Genomic DNA, 22,796 nt, shown 5'->3' with positions numbered 1-22,796 from the left:
TGGTACTCTATAGGTTATTTTTGTACTTGCCTCTTAGCCGTGCCACGAAAATTTGAGTTATCATCATCTCCAAGTTGTGATAGCTATCCCTTGGATGTAAATCCCATGCGTATAATAATGATTTGGAAGTAGATATCTTTGATGGAGAGGTGGTGTTTTAGTCATTTGTTGAAATAACTCTCAATATTTCATTGTCTATAACACAAGGTGCATCAAAGGTTCTTCCTCTCTATTAACACAAGTATAAGATTTGTTGATCTTCTCTTAACAGGTGTGTTTCTTTGGCAATCTAAGCTTTGTGGTGCATGTATTCCTTTGAGCTGATAGTATCATTTAGTATTAGTTTCATTAGGCATTGTTGGTGGCTAAAGGTGGTTGTTTGGGATTCCTTGGCATTTTCTTACCTATGTGGTAGCTATTAATTATTTCTTGAGAGGTCTTAGGACATTCTCATCAGTCATTTGTGATCAAGGATTATAATAATGATTCGTGATATGAATAGGTATGATGAACATTCTAAGGTTTAACACTCCATTTTACCTAAACCCCATTCGACTACCCTTTAAAGGAAGCTTGTATTTAAACCAATTGTATGCACCATTCGACTGCCCTTTAAAGGAAGCTTGTGTTAAACCAATTGTATGCACCAAAAGAAACCCCCTTATTATGCAAAAGCTATAGGTGACCATCTTGTCATAAGACTCCTCAAAGGCGAGTGCTACTCTATCCATGAAAGAATAAAAGAAGATATATCAATAAAATAATAAAAGAAGAACTTTAGCATGTTGTTGTGGTGGGTATCCATCATGGGGAGGAAAATCTAGTTGTTTACTGTATAAAAGTGAAGCAAAATAAAAAAAAAGCCATTCACTATAGCATTTCATCATCCTACAAAGAAAAAGTGAGTTTGATTAACGTTTCTATCTCATGCAAGTCAAAGTTGCATATATTCTTATTTTTATACAAATACTATAAGATAAATCAAGCAAAATAGCATAAATTAGGATTTGAATTTATTAGAAAGATGGTTCTCTCGACAAAGATGGTCATGTTGAAGTGTGGATCTAGTTTCCTCCTTTCATTCAAGCTTTCCCTTTGAGCTTCTAAATGTGGGATGCCAACAGTTGGAGTGACAACACAATTCATCTTTATCAATTCCAAGCTGATTCTAAAAACTTTAAGAGCTTGGAAATGGGAAAAAAAATTTACAACCTTGTAAAAACACTCCTTTCACAAACAAGTGAATTGTTATGTGTTTTCTCGTATTGGCATAAAAGTTGACGAAAGATAGAGGCCAATCTCTAGCCTTCACTTTTCGCCTTTGTTCAAGTGATAATGGAAATTGAAGGAGGGGTATAGATAATTGAAGGATGTATTTCTAAACTATGTGTTAGGATAGCCCGCAAGCTACGATATTAATTGGATTACTAGTCCACACCATTGTGATCCCATTATAGGAAAATGAATTTTTTTATTTTAGGTTTGTTATGGTGGAGAGTTGATCATGAATGAATGTTGGCTAGCTTCTTGGATGCTTCCTGTAAGGTTCCTCCCTCGAGCTTTAAAGATATAAAGGTGTAAGTACCTTCCCTTTAGTTTTTGTAATCATCCCCCAATTCAGAGTACAAGAAAACATTGTTTTCCCTTGTTTTGGCCTAGAGAGAGAAAATGTTATAGAGAGAGATAATACAAATTTGAGATATTTTTGGATACGAAATTTCTCCTAAAATCTAAGATGAATTTCCCTGAAACAGAAGTTCAAATTTTTTTTTTCTAATGTGTATTAGAAATTAACTGAATATATGTATTGGAGATCTTAGCCTAAGGGTCCACATTTTCGGAAACTTCTCTCTCTCTCTCTCTCTCTCTCTCTCTCTCTCTCTCTCTCTCTCTCTCTCTCTCTCTCTCTCTCTCTCTCTCTCTCTCTGCTGCCTACAGTACAGTAGAGGCCCCCTCTTTGTTCGGGCCGCAGCAGATCAGGCGAAGATCCCTTCGACTCCCTGCTCTTCGATTCGCTCGCCTTCCCGTCTTTCTCTTCCTCTCTGCGCGCCAGCTTCCCGGAGCACCCCAGCTTCGCCCGGGACGTGGCTGCGGTGGCTAATACGCAGGTGGACTGGAAGGAGACCTCGGATTCCCACATCTTCAAGGCCAACCTGCCTGGTAAGGATATCGCCCCCCCGCCCCTTTCCCCCTTCCTCCTCCGTCGCTTTTATCGGAATTGACTGCTCGAATATTCGCATGAGCAAAGTAGTGTGCCCCCGTGTGTGTGCTCTGCAGGTCTGGCCAAGGAGGACGTGAAGGTGCAGGTGGAAGACGGGCGCGTGCTGCAGATCAGCGGCGAGCGCAAGAAGGAGGAGACGGCCTCCTCGGACAGGTGGCACCGCGTAGAGCGGGCGCAGGGCAGCTTCCTTCGACGGTTCCGCCTCCCCGACAACGCCAAGGTGGAGGAGGTGAAGGCGGCCATGGAGAACGGCGTGCTCACCGTCACCGTCCCCAAAGTGCCCCCGCCGGAGCCCAAGTCTGTCGTCAGAAGTGTCCAGATCTCGGGCTGAGAGAAATCGTTCAAAGACTCTCTCTCTCTCTCTCTCTGTATGGCTATGTATGTGGTCGAGTGATGGTCGTCATGTGTGTTTATATTACAGGGGATGTGTAGTAGAGGGACCAGTTTTGGGTGTTCTTGTAAAAGTCTTTTTTTTTAAAAAAAAGGAATGTATGACAACTTCTCTTTTTAAAGGATTGGAAGCCTTTGTCGATAATGTCTATCTAGCTTAGCTTGTTCAACATCACGGACATGTATGATCATTTGTTTTGCTGATGTTTAGCATATATGAATGAGGAGAGAGAGATAGTGCGAGGATGGGCTATATGGATGAAGTGGTACATTAAAGGCTATTATACTTACCTCTTAGCCATGCCACAAAATTTTGAGTTGTCGTTGTCGTCGCTATCTCCAAAGTTGTCATAAATATGCAATGGATCTAACTTCCATCAATAATATGATGTTGATCTTGGAAGTAGCGATCTATCTTTGATGTAGACGAAGTCACATTTAAGTAACTCTTCTTATGTCATAGAAAAACCTAGAAGGTGCACTTGGATTGTTCCCAAAGTGAGCGTGGTTGATCTTCTCTTAGTGGGTGTTCTTCCTTGCCAATCCATTCAATGTACACTCCTTAATGACCTCATACCATTGTTTGGTACGAGTCTCAGTAGTCCATCTTCGCTAGAGGTTGTTTTGTTTGGGCTTTTTTTTTTTGCATCTTCTTACCTATGTGGTAGTAGATATTTATTATTTCCTAATTGTGCAGGCATGGTACACATGGATCTCCTTGGTCTTCATGGTAGTAATACACATGATTCTCCTTGTTGTGACTCCTCCCTCTCTTTTTATTTGCACAATGTATCTCTTGGTGTAGCAACCACAAAAAATGTAAGCCCAAGGATATACCACCTGCGAGTTAACATGTTTTCCTTTAGTACACATTTGTCTTAGTTTTGTGTAGCACCATACACATTTGTCTTAGTTTAGTTTTGTGTAGCACAATATGATGGCTCTTTTATTTGTCGCATACTAATTAGTACATTTTAAGTGTACACAAGGGTTGTATATGAATGAGATGGTACTTTATAGGTTATTTTTGTACTTGCCTCTTAACCGTGCCACGTTATCATCATCTCCAAGTTGTGATAGCTATCCCCTGGATATAACTCCCATGCGTATAATCATGATTTGGAAGTAGATATCTTTGATGGAGAGGTGGTGTTTTAGTCATTTGTTGAAATAACTCTCAATATTTCATTGTCTATAACACAAGGTGCATCAAAGGTTCTTCCTCTCTATTAACACAAGTATAAGATTTGTTGATATTCTCTTAACAGGTGCGTTTCTTTGGCAATCTAAGCTTTGTGGTGCATGTATTCCTTTGAGCTGATAGTATCATTTAGTACTAGTCTCATTAGGCATTGTTGGTGGCTAAAGGTGGTTGTTTGGGATTCCTTGGCATTTTCTTACTTATGTGGTAGCTATTAATTATTTCTTGAGAGGTCTTAGGACATCCTCATCAGTCATTTGTGATGCTCGAACATTGTATTGTTGTGATCAAGGATTATAATAATGATTCGTATACTTAATAAGGGATATGAAGAGGTATGATGAACATCCTAAGGTTCAACACTCCATTTTACCTAAACCCCATTCGACTGCCCTTTAAAGGAAGCTTGTATATAAACCAATTGTATGCACCATTCGACTGCCCTTTAAAGGAAGCTTGTGTATACACCAATTGTATGCACCAAAAGAAACCCCTTCACTTGTTGTGCAAAAGCTATAGGTGACCATCTTGTCATAAGACTCCTCAAAGGCGAGCGCTACTCTATCCATGAAAGAATAAAAGAAGATAAGGGCTACTCTATCAATAAAATAATAAAAGAAAATCTTTAGCATGTTGTGGTGGGTATCTAGCATGGGGAGGAAAATCTAGTTGTTTACTGTTGTATAAAAGTGAAGCAAAAGAAAAAAAAAAGCCATTCTCTATAGCATTTCATCATCCTACAAAGAAAAAGTGAGTTTGATTAACGTTTCTATCTCATGCAAGTCAAAGTTGCATATCTTCTTATTTTTATACAAATACTATAAGATGAATCAAGCAAAATGGCATAAATTAGGATTTGAATTCATATTATTTAGAAAGATGGTTCTCTCGACAAAGATGGTCATGTTGAAGTGTGGATCTAGTTTCCTCCTTTCATTCAAGCTTTCCCTTTGAGCTTCTAAATGTGGGATGCCAACAGTTGGAGTGACAACACAATTCATCTTTGTCAATTCCAAGCCGATTCTAAAAACTTTAAGAGCTTGGAAATGGGGAAAAAAATTAACAACCTTGTAAAAACACTCCTTTCACAAACAAGTGAATTGTTATGTGTGTTCTAGTATTGGCATAAAAGTTGACAAAAGATAGAGGCCAATCTCTAGCCTTCACTTTCTGCCTTTGTTCAAGTGATAATGGAAATTGAAGGAGGGGTATAGATAATTGAAGGATGTATTTACAAACTATGTGTTAGGATAGGCCGCAAGCTATGATATTAATTGGATTACTAGTCCACACCATTGTGATCCATATAGGAAAATGAAATTTTTTATTTTAGGTTTGTTATGGTGGAGAATTGATTATGAATGAATGTTGGCTAGCTTCTTGGATGCTTCCTGTAAGGTTTCTCCCTCGAGCTTTGGAGATATAAAGGTGTAAGTACCTTCCCTTTAGTTTCTGTAATCATCCCCCAATTGAGAGTACAAGAAAACATTGTTTTCCCTTGTTTTGGCCTAGAGCGAGAAAATGTTATAAAGAGAGATAATACAAATTTGAGATATTTTTGGATACAAAATTTCTCCTAAAATCTAAGATGAATTTCCCTGAAATAGAAGTTGAAAAAATAATTTTCTAATGTGTATTAGAAAGTAACTGAATATATGTATTGGAGATCTTAGCCTAAGGGTCCACATTTTCAGAAACTTTCGATTAAGGTCCAAATAAGGTTCTAAAGGGCCAATAGGATTAATCCAAATGTTGGGATAACAAAAATACAAAGAATAAAATAAAATACCCCAAAAATGAGCAAATGCTCACATAAGATGAAGAGTTGACCAAGTACTGGTTTATTACTTAAAAATTAAGATTTATTAGTAAAATAAATCAATTTTCGACACCTCAGTAAGGAAGGAAAGGGCTCATGAAGGAGGCGCCTTTTTTTCATCATTGCCTTGCATTTTTAATTCAAAAAATGAGATATTTATATCTCTCCTCCCTCCGCAAACTGGATCAAAAAGTGAGCCAAACTGGTCCACAAATTATCCAAAATAGGTCAAATTGAAGCCTTCCTCACCTATAAATAGACCCTCATTCCTTTGTATTTTCATCTTTGAGTAATTACATGCCAGTATTATCTTCATTTTAGTGTAATTCTATTATCCCTCTATTTTGCCTCTACTTTTGGAAGCTTTGGAGTTTCACAATTCTCCATCCTCTCTTGGAGATTACCCTCCCCAACTTGGTGGCCAAAGCTTTCTTTGTGGGCTTCACTTCTTTCTTTAAAGAATCAAGCCAAAATCAAAGGTAAGCTTTAATCCAATGGTTTTTCTATCTTCTCAATGGTTTTCTGCTTCCCAACCCCTCTAATGCTTGGGAGGCTTTTAATTAAATGGTTTTTTCTTGAAATCAAGCTTTCTAATGATTCATAATGTTTAAATGGTTTATTTCTAATCTTTATGCTTAATTAGTATTTTTATATTTAAATCTCTCTTTTTGGAAAGATTAATCATCTTTATGGTTAGATCCTTGTTAGAAGGATGGTTCTTAATGGTAAACCCATTATCTTAAACAAAACTCTAGGCTTGATAAGCTAGAGAAAAAGATTAGATATTTTTATGATTTTAATATAGTTAAAAATGATGATTAATTTCTTTAAGCTTATTTATGATTAATAAAATCATAATAATTTATTTTAGGTTGAAGATGATTATGCTAAATTTTTTGGAAATGAGGAATGGATATTTAAGAATAATCAAGAGATGTAATTATAATTATGCTTGTAATTATGATTATAATTATGTTATGTGTACATAAATAAATTTTAGTTTAAAAGAGGAGTTCTTATCGTATTTCAATTATGAATATTCTTTTAAAGTTAGAAAATTAAACATTCTCAGACGTTACAGTGAAGCTATGGTAAAATTTTCCAGAAAAAAGATAAATCTTATTTTTATGCATAAATTTAATAAGCAAAAAGAGGAATTCCCATCATATTCTAGGCATAGACATTTTTATGCTAAAAGAATGATTTTTGTTATATTAATGAAAAATACTTTTATAGTATTTATCAATAAATATTCTAATAGAGAAAAGAGGAGTTTTGGTTATATTTATCTATATATATGTACATGCATAAATAAATTTTATGCTAAAAGTGGAGTTTTGAGCATTATTCAATAGTTAGAAAAATAAAGAAGATTATGCATAAATTTTATAGAATCATTCAATTTATGAGAATTATGAAAATGATTCATTTAGATGAATGGATTAGTGTTTATACTAAAAGAGTAAATATGGGTATAATTGATTTTGTAAATTCCATGAATCTTTTATTCAAAAAGAAGAATATTGAGCATATTTTATTTTGAGAAATTTGAGAAGGAATGTGAAAATACTCATATGAATGCATCTAGAAAACATGGATAATTCTTAATAAAAAATAAGCATGATGTGAATAGATGTGAATAGATGTAGGAATGATATGAATGGATGTAGGATGATGTGAATGGATGTGAATAGATGTAGGAATGATGTGAATGGATGTAGGATGATGTGGATGGATGTGAATGGATATAGGAATGATTAATGGATATAGGATGATGTGAATGGATGTAGGAAGAATGTGAATGGATGTGAGTGGATGTAGGAATGATGTGAATGGATGTGAGTGGATGTGAGTGGATGTAGGAATGATGTGAATGGATGTGAGTGGATGTAGGAATGATGTGAGTGGATGTAAGAATGATTTGAATGGATGTAAGAATGATGTGAATGGATGTGACATCTTCTTGCCACCTTTGCATGCCCTCCACACTTGGTGACATGGCATGCCACATCATGGAATTGTCACATAAGCCATAATAGTGCCACATGTCAAGAGAATGCCACGTGTTATGCATGCATGTGACACGTGGCACCTCCTTCCCACCTCCCCATTTTTTTCAAAAGCATATTTTTGAAAAAGTTAATTTAGTAATTTAGAGAAATAGAATATAAAATTTTAAATAATAAAATATATATAACTTATTAAATAAAAGAATTTAAAAACACTAATTTTAAAGGATTATATTTTGGAATTAGATCAATAATATTATTTTTAAAGTTTATGTTATTCATTTTTTTTAAAAAAAATTTAAATTTAATATTTCTTGAAAATATTTTGTGTAGAATACACTTTTGAATTAAATTTTAAAAAAAATACATTATAAAAAAATATAATTTTATAATTATAAAATAAAAGATATATTTATATATCTAGTAATGATAAATATTTAGACTTGTTAATAAATATTATTAATAATATTGATTTTTAAGTGAAAAATAGTTTATCTTTAATTATCTTTATGTTTATCTTAATTATCCAATCAATCTTAGATAGGAAATCCAATGAGATTTGAAGTGAATAACCTATTTTTCCTATATAATCACACATCTCTAGTACTATCCCACACTTATCTCTAGTACTATCCCGTCATTGAGCCTTCATGATTTTTACTCTCTTAGCTTCCTTGAGAATGGGTTCTCAAAGTCGTAGGAGTCAGAAACGTGATAGGACTAGACTCCCCCCCCGTCCACCAAGTTCAAGAGGAGGAGAGGAAAAGGGTAGCTCTTGAGAGAAAGAGAGAGTAGAGAGCACGTCAACGAGCAGCACCTTCCCTTGGCAATGATCCAAGCCTTGCTCCTCCTCTTCCACTTCCTCTCCCTCCGCCGCCCTTTTCCCCCCCACTACCCCTTAGTTTAGATAATCCACATGAACCCGCCCTTCCTGAGCCCCCTTCTCTTCCACAACATGAACCCACCCCCCTCCTTTGGTGGGCGCCCATCGTGTGGATAGGAAAGAACTATCAAAGTCAGCGGCACATCATCGTGCCCATGCAATCTTCCATTCCTATTTCAAAGACCTCACGCCTTCATCACAGGCATGCGTGCTTGATGCTTTGATCGATCTACCCAACATGGCCAACTACAGGGCGCTTTCCAACATTGGACGAAGAGAGAGGAGAGCTAGCATGGCGGTGCTACAAAGTGTTCGTCATTCCTATATAGTTAACAAGAAGAGGAACTCTGCGGACGCTTTGGCTGCTCGACGGGCGATTGTGATAGCCATAAGTAGCTCCCAAATGAAGGGTAAGGTGAGTGCCCCATCTTGCATCCTTTCCATAGCACCACATGCACTTAGAGTTGGGTCTATTAGATGACAAAGTTTAGATGCCAATGAGGTTGGTGCTTTGTGGGCGAGTAGTGGTCGTGTAGCTAGGCATGATCGCCTACTAGATGAAACCACTAGAGCCTTGATAGAAAGTTTTTGGGAGGAGAATTGTCGTGCCTCACGATTTTCAAGAAAGCTTTGCGTAAGAGAGTGACAAGAGGAGTGTTCATTGAGCACGGTGCTTGCTTTCTTGAAATGACCCAAACAGAGTTGTATTCTCAGTTTGTGGCATCGTATCGAGAGCTTAAAATTGGGCAAAGGTCATTTGAGGGGTGTAAGCCTTGGTTTGTGAGGTACTCACGTCAGCGTGACACATGTTGTCGCTACCATGTTGAGTTCAAACTTTTTTATGATGTGTTCCGTTCTCTTAGTGGACATAGAGAGTTGCCTCGTAGTCCTCGTGATTTCATCCACTCTCTTGTGTGCATGCAGCACGGAGGATGCCCAGTTCCATAGGATCCCTTGTGTGGAGAGAAATTGCACATCATGTGGTTCACTTGCACATCTACAGATGGTAGATCTTGATGCAAGTGACCAAGAGATAGTGCCATGGCAACGTTATGAGTATGTGACACACCAGCTCCAGAGTGGTGGACAGTCCAGGAAGTTGCAGCTCGTGGACAAACATACACCACGTTGTCACTTAATAGCCACATTTAGCGAGCAGATCTATTCCTATATACGGCACAGTCATTGTGCCAAGGAGGATCGTCAGTTCCGAGCATGCCTGGTAGAGTTTCCTATTGGTGTGGTCATCTCTGTGTGATTGATTTTGTAGAGAACTACACCCACACCTTTTCAAGAGATACAATCTGAGTATTATTTCTCAAAGCAGGTAATGGTTATATTTTATATTTTTTTTTGTTTGCGCTATATTACTTATTTGATTTTTTTTAATCCAAATCGTCTCTATTGCTTACCTCACCAGGTTGCTATTATGGTCCACATTTCAGTGGATGATGATCGTTCACATGATGCACATTTTGTGCAACACTGTTTTCGTCTCCATGACATTTTTTTACGAGATTGTGGGATCATACGTGGCCAGCGATGGGTTTGGTCGGATGGTTATGGCGCACAGTTCAAGTCGTTGACAATTCTATTGGCTCTACGGGTAGTACTTATGGTTCTCTTATATTCGCAATTAAACTAAATTCACTAGAACATCTTAAAGAAAACAATAACTAAGACTTTGTTTCATGGATTTATAGGTGGCATGTGCAATCTAGTATCCCAGTGATTTGGTCATCCTTTGAGACTGGTCACAGGAAGGGAGAGCATTATGGTGCGGGTGCATGTGTGAAACGTGCCTTGAGGCATCATGAGCTGCGGCGGCAGGATGCTGAGCAGTTCACAGATGCGGGCCACATAGTCGAGTGGTGCTCCCAACATTTTTGTGGGAGTGCAGCATCATCGTATCCCAAACGTGATGCTCGGATTGTCAATAGATTTTTTTGGCATGTGGATGGTAGCATGATTGACCGTAGAGCCTCCCATGATTGTGACACAGTATCTGGCACCTTGGGCTTACATTCCATCACGAGCACGTGCATGGCGGTCCCCACAATTTACACACGACGGTTTGCATGCTTCTGTGGAGCATGTATGGATGGCGATTGGTCACACTGTGCCTCGAGAGGATGGGCAGATGCATGGATATAGAAATTCCTCTCTCCCGAGCATCCTTCACATCCAGTGTTGTCCAATGAACACACACGTCCTGCGTTCATGGGTCAGCTATGATGACCTGACAGATTTTCTACAGGAGGGTGATGTATTTGCTATTATTGCTTGGTGAGGGAAATAGCGAGGGAGTAGACTACTATCTGATGAGTTGCACTAAGCCAAAGTGCATCCTTGACCAGGATACAGTGGATGATCATGGGTTTTCTTTTGACGCCCATAGCATGATTGTGGCAGGCCGGTTCTACCAGGAGATTCGACTTCATCGCGGGGGAGTCTTGAGTTCCAGTAGTGGAAGTGGGAGCTAGAGGCATTTCAGTTCTCTCATCTAGTGGTTGCTAAACAGGCTCACTCTTGATCGAGGTACAGAGCCAAAAACACAGTTCTCGTCCTTGTTTTTGGCTTCGAGTAGATGACCATGAGAGCATTCTAGAGAAGTTGAGAGCTAGAGATGGTGCTGCTGACTAGATCTCTATCTTGATAGTAGTGACTAAACTTAGACTAGCTGGGTTAGCTCACTTACATTGTATCTAGTCTTTTTGGGAGTGACTAATCTCAGAATAGCTGGGATAGCTCATTTTCAAAGTACCTTGATCTTTTGAGTTAGTGGCTAAAACCCAGAGTGGCTATGTTAGCTCACATTCTAATGTACTTAGTTGATATTTATATCACTATGAGTTTTCTCATTATTGAGGATCATTTCATTTTAGTTGATGTTCATGGTTTTTTGATTTTTTAACACTTTGGCTATCATATCGTTTATTGAAAATCACCATCACCATATTGTTTGTTGAAAATCACCAAACTTTGCAAGCACTAGGCGCTAATTACTAACCCGAACATGCTCCGATCATGACCAAACTTTGCAAGCATGTGGGGGTAGGCCCCCACATGCTTGAAAAGTTTGGTCCCCACATCACCAAACTTTGCAACAAGCATGTGGAGGTAGGCCCCCCCACATGCTTGAAAAGTTTGGTCCCCATCGACGCATGTCTGGGTACGATGGTATGGGGAAGGCCCAGATTTTCCATGGCCTCTTAACACCAAGAGACTTCAAAAATCCACACTGGGCGCTAATTACTAATCCAAACATGCTCTGATTGGTGACCAAACTTTGCAAGCATGTGGGGTGTGTCCCCCCCACATGCTTGCAAAGTTTGGTCCCCATCGGAGCATGTTTTGGTAGCATGTTGGAGGGGACCACCCCCACATGCGGAAGGGCTGGATTTTCCATGGCCTATTAAGCACCAAGAGACTTGAAAAATCTACACTGGGCGTTAATTACCAATCCAAACATGCTCCGATTGTGACCAAACTTTGCAAGCATGTGGGGGTGCCCCCCCCACATGCTTGAAAAGTTTGGTCCCCATCAGAGCATGTTTGGATATGACGGTATGGGGAAGTCCCGGATTTTCCATGGCCTCTTAAGCACACCAAGACTTGAAAAATCCACACTAGGCGCTAATTTCTAATCCAAACATGCTCCGATTGTGACCAAAGTTTGCAAGCATGTGGGGTTGGACCCCCCACATGCTTGCAAAGTTTGGTCCCCATCGGTGCATGTTTAGGTATAATGGTATGGGGAAGGCCAGGATTTTCCGTGACCTCTTAACCACCAAGAGGCCCGGATTTTCCATGGCCTCTTAAGCACCAAGAGACTTGAAAAATCCGCACTGGGCGCTAATAAAAAATAAAAAAACCAAGAACATGCTCCGATTGTGACCAAACTTTGCAAGCATGTGGGGGTGGGTCCCCCCCACATGCTTGCAAAGTTTAGTCCCCATCGAAGCATGTTTGGGTATGATGGTATGAGGATGGTCCAGATTTTCCATGGCCTCTTAAGCACCAAGAGACTTGAAAAATCGCACTAGTCGCTAATAAAAAATCCGCAGTGGGTGCTAATAAAAAATAAAAAAAACCAAGAACATCAACTAAAATGTAATGATACTCAATAATGAAAAAACTCATAATGATATAAGCATCAAATAAGTACATCAGAATGTGAGCTAACCCAACTACTCTGGGTTTAGCCACTAACTCAAAAGATCAAGGCATAATGAAAATGAGCTACCCCAACTAGTCTGAGATTCACTGCCCATAAATCTAAGTAGAATGTAAGTGAGCTAACCCAGCTAGTCTGCTTTTAGTCACTATCAACAGCAACCCAATGAAAATCGTCGAAGCTCTCGAACATGCAGCATCATTTGCTTTGCCCTATGCTGTGCAATCTGCTCCATAATCATGTGCTGCTGTGCCTCAGCTCTAGAACTCTCTACCTCAGTCCGAGCCTACGCAAAAAGTAAAGCATAAGAATAATTGATTAGTCTCTCTCATTAGGTATTACTTAAAGAAATTTATAACTTAGGACCTTAATTATCGCTTTTACGTGCAAGAGAAACCTACCTGCTGGATGTCATAGTCTCTCACATGCCATGTCTCTATAGTAGCTGTCTCTGTCGTCTTTAATGCAGCTCTAAGGCGGTCAATCTCTGCTCTCGCCTCTACCAACTCCTGAGTGAGTCTCTCAGTGTGGTAGGTGTGGGACCCTACATGACACAATCAACCATGCCGCTCATGTAAAAATATAGAAAAGTACATATAAACATGTAAATAAATGACTAAAAAAACTTAAGAAGTAATAAGTATGTAAACCTCGACATCTGTCATTGTTGGTATCGATCGTGAAAACAAGCGCACCACGTGCTGAATGCTCTCCGTGGTATTCTGTACGTCGATGCCAACCTGGGTGCCAAGAGGCTCGACTGTCGACATAGGCACAAACGTCGGATCTATAGGAGCTACACGAAGGGTTGTTGGAGGCCGCCTACCCTGGTCCTAGAGACGGCCTCGGCTAGCACCACCACCAGGCCGATGGCTAGTATAATCCACCTCCTCCCGTATAACAACTCCGCATATAATTGCATTGCGAAGTATATGGGAATCTGGCAGTTGTTCAGCATCCTCCCATATGCGGCAACATATCGACTATAGATATGTGTCGATACGAGGATGCGAACATTGCGTAATAGTAAGGGGCTTGCCCACCCCATGCCTCATCCCACGACTATCGAGGAAAAGATCTAAGTAGGCTCCATCCCGGACCAAGATCACAGACCTGACGATATGTCAAGCCATGTGACACAGGAGCAATGCGATGGTGGGCTATCCACTCATCTACATAAACAATATTGTGAAGGCTACGAAGGGACGAAAGCATCGCCTCCAAGTCTGCCATGATATGTAATGTAGACGGTGTGTCTCTAACACTCCTACGGATAGCCGCTAACTCGCGGTCTATCTCTGTGATGAGGTCCACAATACACTTGCGGCCCTCCTCGTGGCCCTCCTCGCGTGACTCCATGCTAAAACCTAAGCCTAACACAAAGGTCCAATGCTTAGTACTAAGTAGCACTAATGAAGCTATAAAAAAATGCTAATGGGCCTACTAATGCTAATCCAAATCAAGAGAGTAAGGAGAGTGAAAACGACTCCTGACAATGAGGCAAAAAAAAAGTTTTTCAATTTTATAACCTCGAACGAGGTTCCGTGACATCATGCACTTTAGGGTTTGCAAGATGTATGCTATGGATTTAAGGGTTAGTGAGACAAACAACGAAGATACGCACTTAATTTTAGGGTTGGCGACGACTGAGATTTGAATTCAGTTTCTCGTTCGAGGTACATGGACGGCTTAGATTTTAAGTCATTACCACGATTGAGATATGTTTGACGGTCGAGATTCATTTAATAAATGGTTGGGATCACATCTTCAAATGTGTGTGAATGGACGGATCAGATTTTGTAGATATACCTCATTCGAGGTTTTTAAACAGTCTCGATTTCATCTCTATACCTCGAACGAGATATGTGGACGGATGAGATTGCATCTCTATACCTCAAACGATGTATTTCAATGGTCGAGATTTTATTTAAATATCTCGTTTGAGATATGTGGATGGTGGAGATGGGCTGGTCAAATATGCTGAATGTACATTTGAGCGATGTGCCTAGGGGGATACACCATGGCATTGATGTGGATCCGAGTGGCATGAATATCTCGATCGAGATAGTGTGGTGGCAGTGACCTGTATTGGTGACATGGATGATGACTGGAACCCCGACCTGCTAGCGTGGCATTAGTTGGTATCTCGTTTGAGATATGTCGCTTTAGGTTGGGGAGGCACGTGTCGTGTTTTAATTGATATGGTGATATCATGATAGAGGTACTCCACCCAAGATGCGTGGATGTCCAAATTTTAGAGAGAGTGGACGAAAGTGAGTACCCTCACCTTGCATCCACCCAATGTATTTCCAAACTATTTGTTAGGATAGCCCGCAAGCTATGATATTAATTGGATTACTAGTCCACACCATTGTGATCCCATTATAGAAAAATGAATTTTTTAATTTTAGGTTTGTTATGGTGGAGATTGATCATGAATGAATGTTGGCTAGCGTCTTGGATGCTTCCTGTAAGAATCCTCCCTCCAGCTTTGGAGATATAAAGGTGTAAGAACCTCCCCTTCAGTTTCTATAATCATCCCCCAATTCAGAATACAAGAAAACATTGTTTTCCCTTGTCTTGGTCTAGAGAATGAAAATGTTATAAAGAGAGATAATACAAATTTGAGATGTTTTTGGATACAAAGTTTCTCCTAAAATCTAAGATGAATTTCCCTCAAACAGAAGTTCAAAAAGAATTTTCCAATGTGCATTAGAAATTAACTGACTATATGTATTGGAGACCTTAGCCTAAGGGTCCACATTTTCAGAAATTTTTTATTAAGGTCCAAATAAGGTTCTAAAGGGCCAATAGGATTAATCCAAGTGTTGGAATGACAAAAATACAAAGAATAAAATAAAATATCCCAAAAATGAGTAAATGCTCACATAAGATGAAGAGTTGACCAAGTACTGGGTTTATTAGTAAAAAAAATCATTTTTCGACACCTCAGTAAGGAAGGAAAGGGCTCATGAAGGAGGTGCCTTTTTTCATCATTGTCTTGCACTTTTAATTCAAAAAATGAGATATTTATATCTCTCCTCTCTCCTCCTACAAACTGGATCAAAAAGTGAGCCAAATCGGTCCAAAAATTATCCAAAATGGATCAAATTGAAGCTGCAAGCCTCTAGATCCCAGTTGGACTTGGTTAGTGGCCTCCCTCACGTATGAATAGACCCTCATTCCTTTGTATTTTTATCTTTGAGTAATTACATGCCATTATTATCTTCATTTTAGTGTAATCCTATTATCTCTCTATTTTGCCTCTACTTTTGGAGCTTCACAATTCTCCATCCTCTCTTAGAGATTACCCTCCCCAACTTGGTGGCCAAAGCTTTCTTTGTGGGCTTCACTTCTTTCTTTAAATAATCAAGCCAAAATCAAAGGTAAGCCTTAATCCAATGGTTTCTCTATCTTCTCAATGGTTATCTCCTTCCCAACCCCTCTAATGCTTGGGAAGCTTTCAATTAAATGGTTTTTTCTTAAAATCAAGATTTTCAATGATTCATAATGTTTAAATGGTTTAATTCTAATCTTTATGCTTAATTAGTATTTTTATATTTAAATCTCTCTTTTTGTAAAGATTAATCATCTTTATGGTTAGATCCTTGTTAGAAGGATGGTTCTTAATGATAAACCCATTATCTTAAACAAAACTCTAGGCTTCACAAACTAGAGAAAAAGATTAGATATTTTTATGATTTTAATATAGTTAAAAATGATGATTAATTTCTTTAAGCTTGTTTATGATTAAGAAAAATCATATTAAGAAAAATCATTTTTAATATAGTTAAAAATGATGATTAATTTCTTTAAGCTTGTTTATGTTTAAGAAAAATCATATTAATTTATTTTAAGTTGAAAGAGGGTTATGCTCACATTTTTGGAAATGAGGTATGGATATTTAAGAATAATCAAGAGATTTAATTATAATTATGCTTGTAATTATGACTATAATTATAAGTTATGTATACATAAATAAATTTTAGTTTAAAAGAGGAGTTCTTATCATATGTCAATTATTCAATATTATTCAATATTCAAAAAAATAAAGAAGATTATGCACAAATTTTATAGAATCATTCAATTTATGAGAATTATGAAAATTTTTCATTTAGATAAATGGATTAGTGTTTACACTAAAAGAGTAAATATGGGTATAATTGATTTTGTAAATTCCATGAATCTTTTATTCAAAAATAAGAATATTGAGCATATTTTATTTTGAGAAATTTGAGAACGAATGTGAAAACATTCATATAAATGCATCGAGAAAACATGGATAATTCTTAAGCATCGAGAAAACATGGATAATTCTTAATCAAAAATAGAAATGATGTGAATGGATGTGAATAAATGTAGGAATGATGTGAATGGATGTAGGATGATGTGGATGGATGTAAATGGATATAGAAAATATGTGAATGGATGTAGGAATGATGTGAATGAATGTAGGATGATGTGAATGGATGTAGGAATGATGTGAATGGATGTGAGTAGATATAGGAATGATGTGAATGGATGTAAGAATGATGTGAATGGATGTAAGTGGATGTAAGAATGATGTGAATGGATGTAGGACAATGTAAATGGAATTGGAATGATGCGATGTGAATTGAAGTAGAAGAATGTGGAATGATGAGAAATGACATGGAATGATGTGGAAAGATGGAAGCTTGTATATGAGACATGTTTTTAAAGATTGTTTTATGTCAAAAATGTTGGGGAAGCATTTTGACTATCTTGTCAAATAAGGTCGTGAGGACCTAAGTGAAAAGATGATGGAGAGTCAATGAAGGACGCCTCGCGTGGCAAAATCGGTCGAGGTCTTGACTAGCCTCAGTTTGATTAAAATGATGGTGAGCTTCCGATACGGTGGATGAGGGACAAAGGAAACGGCCTATGAGTGAAGCGTTAGATGACCTGCGAAGAAGGAACCTAGAGGGTGCTGACCATACGGTGCTTGGGCTCTGGGTTGGCTCCCATGATACCCACGCGTGCGACGAGGAAGAAAAATGAGTTAGAGCTATTTTTTGAACACGAGCATGGATCTGGTTGATTGGCCTTGCTACGGATGAGTTCACAGCTCTTTTTACATGGATCTTGTTGGTTGATCTTGCTGATCTCCAACTGAGAGTCCATATGGTTTTTATGTGATTAAACTCCTAGGTACTATGGGCTAGGAAGAACTATTGAAAAGGCCCCTGAGTGAGCAGGTGGTGAGCGTTCTGGTTGTTTGCCGATAATGCCATAGGTACGCTGAGGAAGCAATGACTTTAATTGGATTCTATGGTTGGAAAGTGGAAAAGTTAGAAATTGGATCTGGAAGTTGAGCTCATTTCCATTTCATGCTAGAAAAAAACCACTCCCAAGTTGATTTAATTTTCTTTGATTGCCTGATGTGAGTTGTAGATAATGGTTTTCTTACTGTTATGGGCTTGTGTAAAGCTGAAACTTCCTGTCGAAGTCTTCAAACCACTTGGTTTGAGCTCATTTGTCAGAATGGGTGAAAAGAGGAAAAAATAGGATAAGTGAGATAATCAAGAGTCAAGACTCAAATCAATACTCTATGATTTTGCTAATTTAGCAACCTTAGAGCGTATACATGGCAAAGGGATTATGGTTTAACCTGATACCAATTTGAAATCTAAATTGGGAGTTGATTACGGTTGATAGAAAAGATTAGACTCAGCATTTTGGTAACACAAATAAGAAGATAATAAAAAGGCAAGATATTTTATCTGACACACACATTTCCTTCACATGGGTAGCCTTTAAATGGGATCAAGTACATCATCATAAGCCCATGGACTAGCTTAATAACTTGCCTAATATAACCCTAAATCATATAGCATTGACCCCCTTAATTTGAGTCCCATTTAATGCTAATTGAAGACTTTGTGGAATCTCCAGTCCCAAATGTAGTAGGTGCCTAGTTCTAGGGAATCTAGCTTCTAGTCAATGGCTTCTATTCATTTACATCGCTTCATTATATACTTCATAATATCACCATAGTGATATCTTTATAACCTTAGCAAACATTTTGTTCTAAGGTCCATGCTCCCCCTCTCCTTAGAATGTACCCATCACTCTATTTTAAAACAAATTTGGCTACCTAGATGCTCATGGTTGGTAGGTTAGACACACAATGTTCCTCATGGTTGGTAGGTTAGACACACAATGTTCCTCATGATATAATGAACCTTGTCCCTTGAGGTCAAGTAAAATCTCAAGATATAAGGAGTTCGAAGAGACCCACAAGCAATCCTCATCGTGTATTGGTGGAAATAAAAGGCTTTTCTCTTGAGATTGACAACAATCCCAAGAGCTAGTTTCATAATGATATCAAGAAAAGGTCCAAGATCAATTGAGTTTATTTCTAAGCAACCTGCTTATATAATATATCTAATTTGATGATGCGATTGAGAGATGTTATATCAAGAATGACTTTATATTTTGAATATCTGAATGAAAAATGACATTTTATTAGGTGCTTTTATTTTAGGGCTTCTGAATTTATGATTGTGCCGCCATAGGATACTCATTACTATTTGGATAGGTCCCAAAACAAGTAAATGACTCTACACACAACTCTACAAAAAGCCTAGAGGGTGATTTATTTACATGTACACATTTGTAACATCAAATAAATCCATCAACGTCAAAATTTATTTCTTAGCTTGCCTTAGTTTGTGTCATGGGGATTTTTTCAAAGGGTAGACCGTTTCACCTTTATGCTACTAGCGCATTTGGTAGTTGAGATGATGGGATCTTTGGCATTAATTCTATAGCTAGACTCCACCTACCTAGTCCAATCGAGTTATAGCATACTTATCCTGCGAGCTCACCTATTTAGCATGTTCACATTATGGACCGCTTGTATATAGTACTCTCGTACTTATGTTGGTTTTCACTTATCTTTTATAGAACTCTTTTGAAAACAAGAAGAAGAAGAAGAAGATTTCAGCCTTCCATCCATTGTTGTGTGAGCATGTGTGTGCTTGCAAGAGCTCAAGCTCTCTCTCCTCCTCCAATCTTTTTCATCCCTGATTGCATGTCTTGAAGGAGCTTATTAGAGGCTAAGGCAATTGGCACCTTCCAAAGTTTCATGCCTTTTCCATGGCTTTATTTTCTCTTGCTTTGATCTTCGCCTCATCTTCTCTAGACTAGAGTGGTTCTGTCTAATTGGAAGTGTGGAGCTATAATAGGGATGGCATGGTTAGCATCTTTGTGGGAGCTATCCTCTTGGATTAGGCATAGACATATCTCAATCCAGCTAACCCTTAGCAGAGCAAGATCATCTTAGCCGCATCTTCTCTAGACTAGAGTGGTTCTCTCTATGTGGACAAGTGGAGCTATAAGAGGGATGGCATGGTTAGGATCTTTGTGGGAGCTGTCCTCTTGGATTACGCAGCAAAGACACATCTCAATCCAGCTGACCCTTTGTAGTAAGATCACCAACAAATATCCCGGATTACGTCCTACAAGTCCCATGTATTACCTAGAAGATTTAGGACATCTTAGCATCCTTCTCGTTCTTCACAAAAAGGACAATCCAAGTTGCGCTCAACCAAGCCCATCAAGAGATTGGTCTCTTTCTCCGGTCAGCTTCCTGAGAGTGAAAAGGGGCCTTTCAAGAGTTTTACATCTTTATGCCAACACAATGCCTAGATCGAGACTAGTCTTGAAGGCACTGAAGAGAGGTGAGGTTGCGTCTAATGTGGACGCCACTTGCATTGCTCTTGAGGCATTAGAGCAGTAAAGGGTGGAGTACAAATACCATGTAAGAGTTTCCTTTTGCTCCCAAGTAAGGGACAAAGTCTCCCAAGATTTCCTTGTAGCATCAGGCCTCTACTTCCATTATGAGTTGTGAGAGAGTCTAGTCCACAAGAACATTTGAGGGCCGTCAAAAAGGGCCCTCTAAGATAATTCGTAGAATTATTTTCTCATGCCACCGTGGAAATGTTTAGTAGGGTCATATCCTGTGATTTTGTCAAAAAGTCTCATTTCATGTACATCCTCCCTCTTTTTTACATTTATGATGCATGCTAACCAAAGCCCTGGAGGATTGTGTTGGCATACGTGGGGCCAAACTTATATCAAACCTCAAGTACATCTCAAGGGGTTGTTTACCTTGCCAAGCCCAAGATGACACAACACTGTACGTTTTTTAATAATATTTATGGATGTAATATTATATACTCATTTGAGACCATAATCTTGACAAGAAAAAATGAGAATAAAAGTGACCTGCTCACTCATCAAGTTGGGGCAAGAGAAAATTCTGAAAATTAAAAGGTTTTACTACCACAACCCTTAAAAATTCGCCTACCTTCAACTCAAATTTCAAAATGTAATTTTCAAAAATCTGAAGTTGGATTTACACTAAACCCCAGCTTTTTTGGAGCACTTAGGAGGAACCCTTGCGAAAATTAGAGGTAGGACGTAGAGGCTTCTAGAACCCTCGGAAAGGAATGTTCGGGAAGCAGGTAGTAGCTCCAAGAAGGCCCTCCTCCGCTACTACTACGTTTATAATAAACGTCCACAGAGCGACTCTCCTCATCTCATCGCATCTCAATTCGCGCGCCCTCACAGCGGCTACATAATATATATACTCTCTCTCTCTCTCTCTCTCTCTCTCTGCTGCCTTCCTCTGCCCTCACAGCAGTTAGCAGTACAGCAGTACAGTACAGTAGAAGGAAGAAATGGCCCTCTCTTTGTTCGGCCGCAGCAGATCAGGCGAAGATCCCTTCGACTCCCTGCTCTTCGATTCGCTCGCCTTCCCGTCTTTCTCTTCCTCTCTGCGCGCCAGCTTCCCGGAGCACCCCAGCTTCGCCCGGGACGTGGCTGCGGTGGCTAATACGCAGGTGGACTGGAAGGAGACCTCGGATTCCCACATCTTCAAGGCCAACCTGCCTGGTAAGGATATCGCCCCCCCGCCCCTTTCCCCCTTCCTCCTCCGTCGCTTTTATCGGAATTGACTGCTCGAATATTCGCATGAGCAAAGTAGTGTGCCCCCGTGTGTGTGCTCTGCAGGTCTGGCCAAGGAGGACGTGAAGGTGCAGGTGGAAGACGGGCGCGTGCTGCAGATCAGCGGCGAGCGCAAGAAGGAGGAGACGGCCTCCTCGGACAGGTGGCACCGCGTAGAGCGGGCGCAGGGCAGCTTCCTTCGACGGTTCCGCCTCCCCGACAACGCCAAGGTGGAGGAGGTGAAGGCGGCCATGGAGAACGGCGTGCTCACCGTCACCGTCCCCAAAGTGCCCCCGCCGGAGCCCAAGTCTGCCGTCAGAAGTGTCCAGATCTCGGGCTGAGAGAAATCGTTCAAAGACTCTCTCTCTCTCTCTGTATGGCTATGTATGTGGTCGAGTGATGGTCGTCATGTGTGTTTATATTACAGGGGATGTGTAGTAGAGGGACCAGTTTTGGGTGTTCTTGTAAAAGTTTTTTTTTTAAAAAAAAAAAGGAATGTATGACAACTTCTCTTTTTAAAGGATTGGAAGCCTTTGTCGATAATGTCTATCTAGCTTAGCTTGTTCAACATCACGGACATGTATGATCATTTGTTTTGTTGATGTTTAGCATATATGAATGAGGAGAGAGAGATAGTGAGAGGATCGGCTATATGGATGAAGTGGTACATTAAAAGCTATTATACTTGCCTCTTAGCCATGCCACAAAATTTTGAGGAGTTGTCGTCGTCGCTATCTCCAAAGTTGTCATAAATATGTAATGGATCTAACTTCCATCAATAATATGATGCTGATCTTGGAAGTAGCGATCTATCTTTGATGTAGACGACGTCAAATTTAAGTAACTCTTCTTATGTCATAGCAAAACCTAGAAGGTGCACTTGGATTGTTCCCAAAGTGAGCGTAGTTGATCTTCTCTTAGTGGGTGTTTTTCCTTGCCAATCCATTCAATGTACACTCCTTAATGACCTCATACCATTGTTTGGTACGAGTCTCAGCAGTCCATCTTCGCTAGAGGTTGTTTTGTTTGGGCTTTTTTCTTTTGGGCTTTTTTCTTTGCATCTTCTTACCTATGTGGTAGTAGATATGTATTATATCCTGAAAGCTCAAAAGTTTCCTTGGGTACC

At 39.2% G+C, this 22,796-nt stretch overlaps 2 protein-coding genes across 2 annotated transcripts; both read left to right on the top strand.

The window, feature by feature from the left end:
• Positions 1 to 1,335: 1,335 nt before the first annotated feature.
• On the top strand, positions 1,336 to 2,673 carry LOC147617772 (18.1 kDa class I heat shock protein-like). The gene is made up of 3 exons (XM_086775502.1): positions 1,336 to 1,353; positions 1,947 to 2,160; positions 2,278 to 2,673. Exons 1-3 carry the CDS (start codon positions 1,336 to 1,338, stop codon positions 2,550 to 2,552), a joined length of 507 nt encoding a protein of 168 aa, XP_086631628.1. The 3' UTR covers positions 2,553 to 2,673.
• An 18,588-nt stretch (positions 2,674 to 21,261) lies between these two features.
• Positions 21,262 to 22,240, top strand: LOC147617771 (18.1 kDa class I heat shock protein-like). The gene is made up of 2 exons (XM_086775579.1): positions 21,262 to 21,619; positions 21,737 to 22,240. Exons 1-2 carry the CDS (start codon positions 21,406 to 21,408, stop codon positions 22,009 to 22,011), a joined length of 489 nt encoding a protein of 162 aa, XP_086631705.1. The 5' UTR covers positions 21,262 to 21,405; the 3' UTR covers positions 22,012 to 22,240.
• Positions 22,241 to 22,796: the final 556 nt, after the last annotated feature.

The sequence above is a fragment of the Cibotium barometz genome, chromosome 36 (assembly GCF_041138505.1).
Source record: "Cibotium barometz isolate CiBa-2024 chromosome 36, ASM4113850v1, whole genome shotgun sequence".
NCBI classification, from domain to species: Eukaryota; Viridiplantae; Streptophyta; class Polypodiopsida; order Cyatheales; family Cibotiaceae; genus Cibotium; species Cibotium barometz.
Note: the sequence above shows the minus strand (reverse complement) of the source record. Positions and strands in the feature narration are given on the sequence as shown.